Source organism: Physella acuta, unplaced genomic scaffold, assembly GCF_028476545.2.
Source record: "Physella acuta isolate Inbredline_101_S28 unplaced genomic scaffold, ASM2847654v3 ptg000150l, whole genome shotgun sequence".
In the NCBI taxonomy this organism is placed as follows: domain Eukaryota; kingdom Metazoa; phylum Mollusca; class Gastropoda; family Physidae; genus Physella; species Physella acuta.
Genome location: NW_026731669.1, coordinates 1,438,064 through 1,451,728, shown reverse-complemented (window position 1 = coordinate 1,451,728; position 13,665 = coordinate 1,438,064). Strand labels below are relative to the sequence as shown.

General features: G+C 41.2%; 1 protein-coding gene across 1 annotated transcript; it reads left to right on the top strand.

The window, feature by feature from the left end:
- The first annotated feature begins 9,100 nt into the window (after positions 1–9,100).
- On the top strand, positions 9,101–11,820 carry LOC131935627 (uncharacterized). The gene is made up of 3 exons (XM_059292129.1): positions 9,101–9,309; positions 9,552–11,407; positions 11,650–11,820. The coding sequence occupies exon 2, from the start codon at positions 9,839–9,841 to the stop codon at positions 11,075–11,077; it is 1,239 nt and encodes a 412-aa protein (XP_059148112.1). The 5' UTR covers positions 9,101–9,309; positions 9,552–9,838; the 3' UTR covers positions 11,078–11,407; positions 11,650–11,820.
- The last annotated feature ends 1,845 nt before the right edge of the window (positions 11,821–13,665 follow it).

Sequence of the window (13,665 nt, the reverse complement as noted above, 5' to 3'; positions counted from 1 at the left end):
ACAGCTAGATCGATGGAATGTCATATAAATGTACTATATCAAATTTGTAGTTATGTATCAGTTTTTCATCGATTTCCGGTGACCGGAAGTGGGGCTATAGTCCTAACTATTATACACATATTATTTTGCCATTCAGCTGGTACGCAATTCTTTTTTCCACGATATTTTATTCTATTTTTCAAAGTGTAAGTTATTAGAAGTGGATTAAAATCGTGTTTATATCCCGAGTCACCTTCCCCCGTAGTGTTATATAAGAATATTCGAGAAAGTTTAGGGGAGATTACTCCATGTTTTTTTTTAGAAAGGAATCGTATTTGTTAAAAATGTTCATATGAAACGTTGTAGCATTTAAAGTATTCCTACTTAATAAACAATAAGTAGAAATTACTATAATAAAAACCGCTGAATAAATCACGGAAATCATGTTTTATTTCATGAGAACATAAATAGATTAACATTTGACGGGTAATAAGTATAATCCAAAATGTGGATACAAAATTCGTTTATTTCTGACTTAGCTAACAGCATTTAAAAAGGTCCCTGACTAAGTAAAACATATTAAAACTTCTACATGTGTTAGGGTAGGCCTACACTTTTGCATTAATATTTTCTTTACACTAGTAAAATGTACATAATTAATCTACTTAATATAAAAGTGTTTTTTACCTTACATGCTACCTCTACACATTTTAGCCAACCGACGCTTTTAATTCGGATTACATTTTACAGTAGCAGTATTATCAACTTATGTATTATATAATAGCTGGTAACTGCGTGCTATGTGAATTTACTTTCTAACTTTTTCTTTAGCTAGCGTCTCTGAGCGTGGTTCGTTGGGTACCAGCTATTTTAACCTATTCTATTGAGAGGCTGTCACGCAAGACATAGAATGCGCTTCTGGCATTGGTATTGATTTATCTCTTGAAACTTGTTCTTGAATAGAGATTTATTTGCGTCGTTCGTAGGATGATCATCAGTGCACTGCGGGCGCTTACAACCTAGAAAAAAGACTTTAAAAATAATATATATAAAATAAATAAATAAATAAATAGATAAATAAATGTGTGTGTGTGTGTGTGTGCATACAGCCAGCTACACCCTTTTTATGAGTTTCGCGACGGCTGTTGTGAATGTCGATACTTAAGACGTGTGAGAAAAAAAAAATTCATAAAAAAAGTTTATATAACAAGCTTCTATATACTAATGCATAAAAAAGTAGAAAATAAATTATACACTACTATTTAATTGACTATAAAGATAAGCGTGGGTCACTTTAATATCTATTGGATACCTTTATTAATGTTTAGGAAGAGACCCACGCTTTTCTTTATAGTTAAATAGTAGACTATAATTAATTTTCTACTTTTTAGTGCAGTGGTACATTAAAGCTTGTTACTAAAACGTTTTTTATGAACTTTTTTAGTACTTTACATGTTTTTACATACAATAGAGTTTCATGACTAAAAACCATTGCGCGCCTATTGAACGTGAAGGCGCAGCTATTGAACGTGATAACGCGCTTTTGCTGTGATGACGCGTTTGGATAGAAATGTGCACTAATTCGGTCCAAATTTTAATTAATTCATAAAAAATTAAATATCCATCCAATAAAGTCAAATTTACTTTCAGATTGCATTGTCTTCATGTCTTGACCCATGTGCCAATTACTATAAAGAAAAGCGTGGGTCTCTTCTCAAATATTAGTAAAGGTATCCAGTAGGTACTAAAGTTCTAAAGTGACCCACGCTTTTTTTATAGTAATTTAAATAGTAGTCTATAATTTATTTTCTACCTTTTTAGTGCATTAGTACATAAAAGCTTGTTATTAAAACGTTTTTTTATGAATTTTTTTTCAGTGCTTTACATGTTTTATTTACAATAGAGTTACATGACTAAAAACCAGTGCGCGCCTACTGAACGTGATGGCTCAGCCATTGAACGTGATGGCGCAGCTATTGAACTTGATGACGCGTGTGGTGTGGTTGGATAGATATGCCTACTAATTCGATCCAAATTTTAATTAATTCATAAAAAAATAATTAGGCATCCGATTAAGTCAAATTTAATTTCAGATTGCATTGTCTTTATGTCTTGATCCACGGGTCAAATGTGAATCGTATCGGTCAAGTAGAAGTGACCGAATTTCCACTCCAGCGGTTGGATAGAGACTGACGACTGACGACAGACTGTCGATAGACAGAGGAAGTGAGTTAAATAAAAGCTTGTAAAAAAGGACAAGTTTACAATAAAGCGAACTCAGCCTGATGTATCAACATTTGTTTAGAATCCATACAATATTTAAAATCCAAAATCATTACTGTCCTAACTATTGTAAATGATATCCCTACAAAAAGTGCACAATCACTCTACAAATATCGATAAAGTTCACCTAAGTATCAGATATAAATTGAAAGACCGCGTTTATTAGGAAAATTTAATGACTACTAAATTAAATCACTCCCTTCATTGCCTCCAAAGATTCTCCTTCCTCCACAAAAATTGTGCGACGAGGACTATTCGCGTACTGTATCATGTCAGCACCACTGGAAGACGATTGAATAAAACAATTTGGATGAATTTGGTAAATTAATCATTCTGTCTTAGAACGGGTGAATTCTGAAGAAGACAAAACATAACAACACTTTTAGCTTTCTTCCAAAAAAAATAAAATAATAAATCACTTTGTTGAATGCCCCACTGATGTAGATCCCCACACGCAACTGAATGTTAATTTTGTTATACCAAGACAAGTTCATATACGACAGCTACAACAAGAAAGTAAGGACTAGCGTTCATCGGGTTACTGTCTAATACAGGCATCCCGTCTGCTCACTAAAAGCACGTCTTCATCGGTCCGCATACAATAGGGTATCTATTTACTTGTTTCCCAAATTTACATCCCATTACAGGTAGTTGGCTAATTCGCGTCGAACTATCTCCCTTCACTTTAGGTCAAAACCGAGGCGACCCTACCCAGCACACAGTGAGGTGTGACACTGTTTTTGTATAGAATTACGGTCTTTCCCAGTTCAGGTAGGTGATAACTGATAACTCACTAACATCAACCGTGGTCTCAGTTTTAGCAATTAACAACGTCGGCTTTTATCGATCATTTAGTTTTCCCAATTGAATATTCAGCAACAGTTATTTAAGTTTACAAACTAACTCAGATAACAATGACAATGCTGAAGCGCGGGGCTACTTCAAGCGCGGGGCCTGTTCGACCGTTCCCTTTGCCAACTCCAAACGCCGGCTCTGACAGAGAGAGAGAGAGAGAGAGAGAGTGAGAGAGAGAGAGTAAGAGAGAGAGATAGAGAGAGCTGATATTGAAATGTTTTTTTTTTCAAACCTGATTCAACAACACAGGCTTGTCGTTAGAAATTTAAATAGAGTTAAAAATAGCACTACGTGAAACAAAAATGCCGTTTTTCGGCCTGTGAAACCATGCAAGGAATTCTACGCTTGGTTGGTTGCCTTATATTGAAAGGTCTATCATTAACATATATATTCCTCATGTGGTGCTTGATCTTGAATGGAAAAATATCTGACGTACGCAAGTATCACCAGTGCAAAGAATGTGTTTAACAGCAGGCAATAGACATGACAACGAGTAATCAGGTCAAGTATTGTAAAAAAAAATACGCGAAGAGAAAAATACCTTACCTTACCTTACCTTACCTTACCTTACCTTACCTTACCTTACCTTACCTTACCTTACCTTACCTTACCTTACCTTACCTTACCTTACCTTACCTTACCTTACCTTACCTTACCTTACCTTACCGTACCTTACCTTACCTTACCTTACCTTACCGTACCTTACCGTACCTTACCGTACCTTACCTTACCTTACCGTACCTTACCGTACCTTACCGTACCTTACCGTACCTTACCTTACCTTACCTTACCTTACCTTACCTTACCTTACCTTACCTTACCTTACCTTACCTTACCTTACCTTACCTTACCTTACCTTACCTTACCTTACCTTACCTTACATTACCTTACCTTACATTACCTTACCTTACCTTACCTACCTTTACGCATGGTTACACTAAGTCAATTTAGGTTGCGCCGAAGTAGGTTATGCGAGATTAACATCTACATTCCTATATACCCGCATTATATAGTCGAAAATACCCTTTTATCATCTCGAAGCACAAGTATAGAAAAGCTCTACACTGAAAAATTCAAGTGCTTTTGGGTCTTAAGCATCGAGATACACTAAAAGCAATTAATGTTTTGGTTCCTAATGACTCCAACGGAATTTTTGCTGGGAGAGCAAACCACGTTTAGAGATTTTATCTTGAATCAAGACATTTAAATTGTTGTTCTGAATATCAGGTAACGATAAAATAATTTTAATTTAACCATTTTATTTCTTATACACTCACACACATATATATGTATAATATATATATATATGTAACTAGGGTAGTTACCATACTATGGTTAACAACGTATTACAGTCTGATGCAATAGTGCAGATGGTAGACTGATAACGATCATAAAGCCAAGGCGTAGTTAGGGAAGCGATTCGACAAAGCCGCTGCGCAGTTCACAGGCTGACGTAACAGTGCAGATGGTTTATTAATCGGATTGTATGACAGAAGCTGCGCAATTAATATTCTGATGCAACGATTAGAATACGAGTACGAATACGAGTACGAATACGAGTACGAATACGATTACGAATACGAAGGGATATATAGGAAGGCGACAGCGGAGAACGTGGATCAGTATCAGTATCAGTATCAAAGGACGGTGGACAGTAGAGAACTCAGTTGGTTACTGAACGGGTTAGACGTATTGTGTTAATAGGTACGATAGACATGTGCATTCGGTTATGTGAAGACTAAGGAGGACGGTTGGGGGTCAGTTGATTCATTATATTATTGTGAAGCATTTCTTTTGATTCATGTAATAAAAGGATCAATGGTAAACCTGCATCTTCGAGTATCTATATTGTGGTCGATGTTGTGTAGAATGAGTAAATACACTCGTTAACATTTGGCACTACAAGCAGATAGACTCGTTACATTTGGCGTTGTCGAGCAGAAGATGCAACTAGACTCGGTTACATTTGGCGTCGTCGGCAGGATGATTCAACTAGACCAGCCGCTTTAGGCACCCATAGTCAACCTAGTTCATAACTGTGTTTCGTGTGTGTGAATTCGGACATTCAGGAACAGTGAAAATTGAGGAACGAGGAAAATTATTCATACATACACGGTAGGAAAGGTCTTTTTTTTTCTACTCAAAGAATTAAAAATAGAATGTGTACTCTTGACGAGAAGCAGACCCATATTGTGGTCCTGCCCAGAGAGTCCCACATCAACAAATTTTACGGGGACGGTGATCCAACTTTAACCAACAGGTTCAGTGAAGAGGTCAAAGCGGCCTGGGCCTCGAGATACATGTCACCAGAGGAAAGATTAAGACTGCTGATGGGCAGTATAGGGGAGACGGTTAGGGCAGAGGTCAAATGCCACGATAAAACCATCCAATCAGATCCAGATAAGGTGCTGGATCTAATTATGGAGACCTTTGGGGAGAGACGGTCGGGATCGCAACTGCTATCCGGGTTCGTAGGCTTAAAGCAGAGAATGGCGGAGAGTGTGATGGAGTATTCACACCGAATGAACAGGGCCTTTGATTCGGTAAAGGGCAAAACACCTGACATTGATGTGCGCCTACTGAGGGACCATTTCATCGAGGGGCTAGCAACCCCGATCTTAAGGAGAGAGTTGAAAGAAGAGGTCTACAAAGACCCACAGTTGACCTTCCTTCAGGTCAGGAACTCAGCGATCCGCAGGTCCGAGGATGAGGACCACTCGAACTGTTCGGTAGACAAAGTCTCAGTCCCGGAACAGAAACAATCCCCACCCACAGGGACCGGCACGATGGAAACCATGATGGCTCAACTGTTGGCCCACCTGGATAAGGTTGACCAACGATTGGAGAGGTTAGAAAGCAGGTCAACAGCAGAGAATCAGGACAAAAACGGGACAAAACATAGACAGGTCGGACAGCCGCGACCTGCTGGTCCATCACTCCAGTGGACAGCTGACGGTCGACCAATCTGCCTGTCCTGCTCACAACCCGGACATATGGCACGGTACTGTCCGGTGAAACGATCGCCCTCTGTAAGGCAGGTCAAGGCTACAGAGCGGCGAGGTTATGGCGTAAGAAACAAAATGGGACAAACAATGAAAGAGTCTCAAACAAGACTTGAAGAAAAAATGAACTGTGAAATGAACTTGGATGTTGAAAAGTTTCAAGTGAACAATTTGTTGGCTAAGAAAAATGATGATAAGGAAGAAATTGGTAGACTTAATAATGAGATCTCAATGTTAGCCATGAAACTGGATAGGGAAAGTTCATGCAAATTAAAAGCACAGGAGAAATGTTCATCTTTAGAGTGTCTGTTATCTGAAGAAGAAAATAGAAAATTTGTGCCTGGTTTTGCAAAAATTGCCGCACCGTTGCATGACTTGGTAAACAAAATGACAAAGAAACACAGTAAGGAGAAAAAGAAAGGCAAAACACAACTGATAGGTGAATTGTGGACTGAGGAATGCCTGAAATCGTTTAAGCTACTGAAAAAGGCTTTGACAGAGGCGCCGATATTAGGATACGCAGACTTTGACAAACCATTTCGGCTAGAAATTGACGCCAGCTCTAAAGGTCTGGGAGCTGTACTATCACAACAACAAGAGCAAGGTTTCAGGGTTATTGCGTATGCCAGTCGAGCTCTGAAGGAATCAGAGAAGAACATGACAAATTACACCGCCATGAAACTAGAACTTTTGACATTAAAATGGGCTGTGACTGAAAAATTCAGGGACTATCTATTAGGTGCTAAATGTGTGGTATACACTGACAATAACCCCCTGAGTCACCTACAGACAGCAAAGTTGGGATCCATCGAACAGCGATGGGCAGCAGAATTGGCTCTCTTTGACCTAGAGATAAAATATCGCCCGGGGCGGTCCAATGACAATGCGGACGCTTTATCAAGGAATCCTTACGAGAGACCGGGCGATGAGGAAGAAACGCTGACAGGAATATGTGAGGTCAGAGCGTCAACAGATATCCCTCACGTGGTGCAAGTGATGCAAAACGGGCAGACTGTGGTGGAGCACACATCCACAGAGCCCCGACATATGGACATCAGTGATTTTAATTGCCTGAATCACAAAGAGATAAGAGATGCCCAGAGAACGGGTAGTGGCTTACAGCCGCTATTGAAATACGTCCAGGAACAAAAATTCCCAAGAAGAAGGGAAAGAGAACAGTTTGGTCGAGAAACAAAGAAACTACTGAGTCAGTGGGACCGTCTCAGTATAAAGGATGGTGTTCTCATGCGGAGAATTCATGACCAAATAGACGGGACAATACACCAGGTGGTGGTGCCTGGACAGTTACGAGAAGAAGTGCTAAGGTTGGCACATGACAGGGCAGGACACCAGGGTCAGGACAGGACGCACAAAATATTACGACGGCGGTGTTACTGGCCCAATATGGAGATGGAGGTCAAACGCCATTGTGAGGCTTGTGTTAGGTGTCAGCATGCGAAAATGCCAGTTGTCAAAATGAGACAGCCATCAGGACACCTACTGGCGACAAAACCACTAGAGATTGTGGCTATGGACTTTACGTCGTTGGAGCAATCATCGGATGGGACGGAACATGTGTTGGTAATGACTGATGTATTCACCAAATGGACTGTTGCGGTGCCCACACGAGATCAGACGGCCAAAACAGTGGCAAAGGTTTTAATATAACATTGGTTCATCAAATATGGCATACCAAGACAATTACACTCTGACCAAGGAAGGGCCTTCGAGTCAGAAGTAATTAACCAACTGTGCAGCCACTACGGGATCAACAAATCTAGAACAACCACATATAATCCTAAAGGAAACGGACAGTGCGAGCGGTTCAACCGCAGCATGCATGATTTGTTGCGTACTCTAGAACCTGAACAGAAAAAACGTTGGCCTGATTTTCTCCCAGAGTTGGTATATCTATACAACTGCAACCCCCATGCCACAACCGGCTTTTCGCCACACATGTTACAATTCGGACGGGAGGCTCGACTCCCTCTTGACTTGTTCCTAGGAAAAAAGGAAAGTATGACTGGCTCATACACCGCACTGGAATATGTAAATGAACATATGAGACGAATTAGAGAAATGTACAGGGTGGTACAGGAAAGACTAGAACATGAAGCACGGCGAAGGGAACCGCCGGTACAGACAAAGGACCCGCCACTCAAACTGAACGACAGGGTATTACTGCGTAGCCACCCGTTAGGCAGAAACAAAATTCACGATCTCTGGGGACAGGAGATATGGCAAGTCGTGGAGATGCCTAAAGTAGCAGGTGGCCCCTTTAAGATAAGACCCACCAATCACACCAAACCGGATCGGTGGGCGAATATTGATCAATTAAAGAAATATTGGCATAGGCAAGAAGAGCATTTACATACAAAGAAACCTAAGACAATTAGGGAACCGGAAACTATAACGGAAATTCACATACCCATCCCGGAACCATGTCACCATCAACAGAACAACAGCGATACACAAGTGGAGGATAACGGCAACAAAGAGGATCCCGTTCCTCCCAGAAGCAGAGAGACAGTAGACCATCAGATAAGTGGTCCGCGGAGAAGTGTGAGAAACAGAAAGAATACGAAATTTTTCGTCAGCAACCATCAATTCTTTCATGGTCGCGCTGGTATGAGAACAGACTGTTCAAAAAGTTATAAAAGTGAACTGGTGAAGGCACCAAACGAAAAAAGGTGGATGTGAATTCTAGAACTGCTTTGTGTCTGAGGAATATGATGTAGACACATTTGATATGTGAAATAGGGATAACTGTCAATCTTTTACGAATGTGACGACATTGACAGTGAGTGGAACAATAATTTTTTTTTACGGCGGTGCGTTGGACATTGAAGGAGTGCACCTGCCAAGCGTTGTTTGTGGTTGAAAACACACAAAAAAAGGCGGGGGTGGATGTAACTAGGGTAGTTACCATACTATGGTTAACAACGTATTACAGTCTGATGCAATAGTGCAGATGGTAGTGTAACACATATGGTTACTAGCCAAAGGGGGATAAAACTATGAAGTTTTTATTCATTGGGTTGCGGCCCCTGTGGGACTGCAACTGAACTGTTGACGTTTTTTTATGCTTTTGTGAGCGAAATTACCTGTGTTCCATGTCATGTGACATGTGCCTAGTCGTGTCGCACACGCAAGGCTGCTGTCTGTGGACCAAGATGTAGACCTAATGAAGGTAGTGTAGATATTTAAATTATGTTTGTTAAAATACTTACTTATGTATTCCTGCTAGTGCTGCATGTGCACACTAGTTAGGGTGATGTATTAAATTAAGTATTTATTTTGTAGTACTACTTATTGGTACTTGTTGGCAGTACTGTGTACTGGCCGAAAACATAATTTATTGTACCCGTGTATATTGTAGCTTACACGTGGTGTTGTCCTGAATGTAACTTTTTTATTTTACATTTGTTTTAGGGCTACAGTTTTCTGTTTCTATTTTGATCTTTTGATCTTTTGATCTTTTGGTCTTTTGGATTGTTTGGATCTTTTGGTCTACCTTGGCTAGTTCGTTTTGTGTTGCATCGCCGTCATGGCTCGATGCTATAAATAAACGAGTACTGGACAACAACTGTCGGTGTCGGTGTATACTTAATCTCAGGGTCAGCCCGTCTTAAACCACAACACCTCAGTGGGTAAAAGCATCCCCACTGAGTGAGGGTTACATTTGGCGCCCAACGTGGGGCTTGACCTTGGGAGGTAGGATGGCAAGCACCAAGCCGACGTTCGAGAAGTTGTCGCAGGAGCTGGCCAAGTTGAGGGCTACGATGGCGGAGCTAGAACAGACAAGTGCGCAGCGGCCCGTGACGGTGAAGGTGTGTGCTCCGGTACACAGCGATGAGGAGGAGTTCACCGACTTTCTACCCACGGGCGGGGTTGCAGGGGAAGCTAGCCCGAAGATGGAGTCCGTCCTGAAAGCTGTTAAAAGGCTGGACGGGACAACTGAGTCCCCAGTCGTAGCCACGGCAGCAGCTAACAGGACTATCCAGGTAGACTCACTAACGGCAGCTGTTCGCCAAGAGTCGAAACCGCTGATACTCACGGAGGAACAACTTGACCGTCTGGCGGAGAAGGTGGCAGCAGCTATCCTAGCCCGGAAACAACGGCCTTACAGAGGAGCTTGTTACGGGTGCGGGTCCAGGAAGCACTTCGTCCGCGACTGTCCGAGGAAAGCAGCTAGGCAACGGAGTCAGCAGCAGGGGAAATGCCAGTCTATCAGCGTCGGGGAGCGGATGCTGATGCGTGTTCTGCCAAGCTCTCAGCCCAAGTTTACGCCACCGAGATCATCACAGTGTCGAGCAACCACAGCTCAGGTTACCTCGCCTAGCGGCTGGAGGTACGGCTGTCGGGTGTTCCGCCGTGGAGGAGGGTTGCAGCCGGAGGGTGCGCGTGAGGAGGGTAGACAGCCACACCATGAATGTCAGTCTCAGCGCGAGCAAGATCGTCGCTTGGGAGACAGACATGACACAAGCAGAGGTCGGAGACGCCGCCGGAGGAGAGGCCGACGACGTGGTGGACGCCGCCGTGGTTGGCAGCGACCCGACTATACAATGTCGAGTGCTGAACCCACTGTGGCGGAGGGGGAGCGACGGAAAGAGATCATCCCAACCAGTGAGGCAGATGAAGGTGAGGAACTGGCAATCAAGGTGGTTGTCCCAACCAGACTTCGGCCGGAGGCAATGCCCTTCGGGCCAGAGGTGGTCGCCCGGGACGGGCAAGACAAGGTGATGGTCAGGCCAGCCCCACATCTGGATGAGGTGAATGTGAGGGGCGAGGCATCGGACGAGGATGACTCTTGGATCAACCCAGAACCACCAGTGGAGCTGCGGAGGTCAACCCGTCAACGACGACCCGTCGAGCGACTCAACCTGGCGCATCAAGTGGTGACCAGTACCAGCACTGGAGCCTCTACCGGTTTGCCGGGAATAATGTATTTGAGTTGAAAGGACTTAATGTCTGTGTACTAGTGTACTGAACTTTTTTTTTAAGTACTATTATGTGTGAGTGTAAATGTAAATGTAAATGTGAATTCCATTGTACATTTATTTGTGAGGGGGGCTGTGTAACACATATGGTTACTAGCCAAAGGGGGATAAAACTATGAAGTTTTTATTCATTGGGTTGCGGCCCCTGTGGGACTGCAACTGAACTGTTGACGTTTTTTTATGCTTTTGTGAGCGAAATTACCTGTGTTCCATGTCATGTGACATGTGCCTAGTCGTGTCGCACACGCAAGGCTGCTGTCTGTGGACCAAGATGTAGACCTAATGAAGGTAGTGTAGATATTTAAATTATGTTTGTTAAAATACTTACTTATGTATTCCTGCTAGTGCTGCATGTGCACACTAGTTAGGGTGATGTATTAAATTAAGTATTTATTTTGTAGTACTACTTATTGGTACTTGTTGGCAGTACTGTGTACTGGCCGAAAACATAATTTATTGTACCCGTGTATATTGTAGCTTACACGTGGTGTTGTCCTGAATGTAACTTTTTTATTTTACATTTGTTTTAGGGCTACAGTTTTCTGTTTCTATTTTGATCTTTTGATCTTTTGATCTTTTGGATTGTTTGGATCTTTTGGTCTACCTTGGCTAGTTCGTTTTGTGTTGCATCGCCGTCATGGCTCGATGCTATAAATAAACGAGTACTGGACAACAACTGTCGGTGTCGGTGTATACTTAATCTCAGGGTCAGCCCGTCTTAAACCACAACACCTCAGTGGGTAAAAGCATCCCCACTGAGTGAGGGTTACAGTAGACTGATAACGATCATAAAGCCAAGGCGTAGTTTGGGAAGCGATACGACAAAGCCGCTGCGCAGTTCACAGGCTGACGTAACAGTGCAGATGGTTTATTAATCGGATTGTATGACAGAAGCTGCGCAATTAATATTCTGATGCAACGATTAGAATACGAGTACGAATACGAGTACGAATACGAGTACGAATACGATTACGAATACGAAGAGATATTTAGGAAGGCGACAGCGGAGAACGTGGATCAGTGTCAGTATCAGTATCAAAGGACGGTGGACAGTAGAGAACTCAGTTGGTTACTGAACGGGTTAGACGTATTGTGTTAATAGGGACGATAGACATGTGCATTCGGTTATGTGAAGACTAGTGAGGACGGTTGGGGGTCAGTTGATTCATTATATTATTGTGAAGCATTTCTTTTGATTCATGTAATAAAAGGATCAATGGTAAACCTGCATCTTCGAGTATCTATATTGTGGTCGATGTTGTGTAGAATGAGTAAATACACTCGTTAACATTTGGCACTACAAGCAGATAGACTCGTTACATTTGGCGTTGTCGAGCAGAAGATGCAACTAGACTCGGTTACATATATATATATATATATATATATATATATATATATATATATATATATATATATATATATATATAACGATATAGAAATAGAAATAGAAATAGAAATAGATATAGGTATAGGTATAGGTATTGGTATAGGTATAGGTATAGGTATAGGTATAGGTATAGGTATAGGTATAGGTATAGGTATAGGTATAGGTATAGGTATAGGTATAGGTATAGGTATAGGTATAGGTATAGGTATAGGTATAGGTATAGGTATAGGTATAGGTATAGGTATAGGTATAGGTATAGGTATAGGTATAGGTATAGGTATAGGTATAGGTATAGGTATAGGTATAGGTATAGGTATAGGTATAGGTATAGGTATAGGTATAGGTATAGGTATAGGTATAGGTATAGGTATAGGTATAGGTATAGGTATAGGTATAGGTATAGGTATAGGTATAGGTATAGGTATAGGTATAGGTATAGGTATAGGTATAGGTATAGGTATAGGTATAGGTATAGGTATAGGTATAGGTATAGGTATAGGTATAGGTATAGGTATAGGTATAGGTATAGGTATAGGTATAGGTATAGGTATAGGTATAGGTATAGGTATAGGTATAGGTATAGGTATAGGTATAGGTATAGGTATAGGTATAGGTATAGGTATAGGTATAGGTATAGGTATAGGTATAGGTATAGGTATAGGTATAGGTATAGGTATAGGTATAGGTATAGGTATAGGTATAGGTATAGGTATAGGTATAGGTATAGGTATAGGTATAGGTATAGGTATAGGTATAGGTATAGGTATAGGTATAGGTATAGGTATAGGTATAGGTATAGGTATAGGTATAGGTATAGGTATAGGTATAGGTATAGGTATAGGTATAGGTATAGGTATAGGTATAGGTATAGGTATAGGTATAGGTATAGGTATAGGTATAGGTATAGGTATAGGTAAAGGTAAAGATATAGACATAGGTATAGACATAGGTATAGACATAGACATAGACATAGACATAGACATAGACATAGACATAGACATAGACATAGACATAGACATAGACATAGACATAGACATAGACATAGACATAGACATAGACATAGACATAGACATAGACATAGACATAGACATAGACATAGACATAGACATAGACATAGACATAGACATAGACATAGACATAGACATAGACATAGACATAG

Bases quoted from the DNA above. Each gene is read 5' to 3' on its own strand.
- LOC131935627 (XM_059292129.1), top strand. From the start codon at position 9,839: ATGGCAAGCACCAAGCCGACGTTCGAGAAGTTGTCGCAGGAGCTGGCC.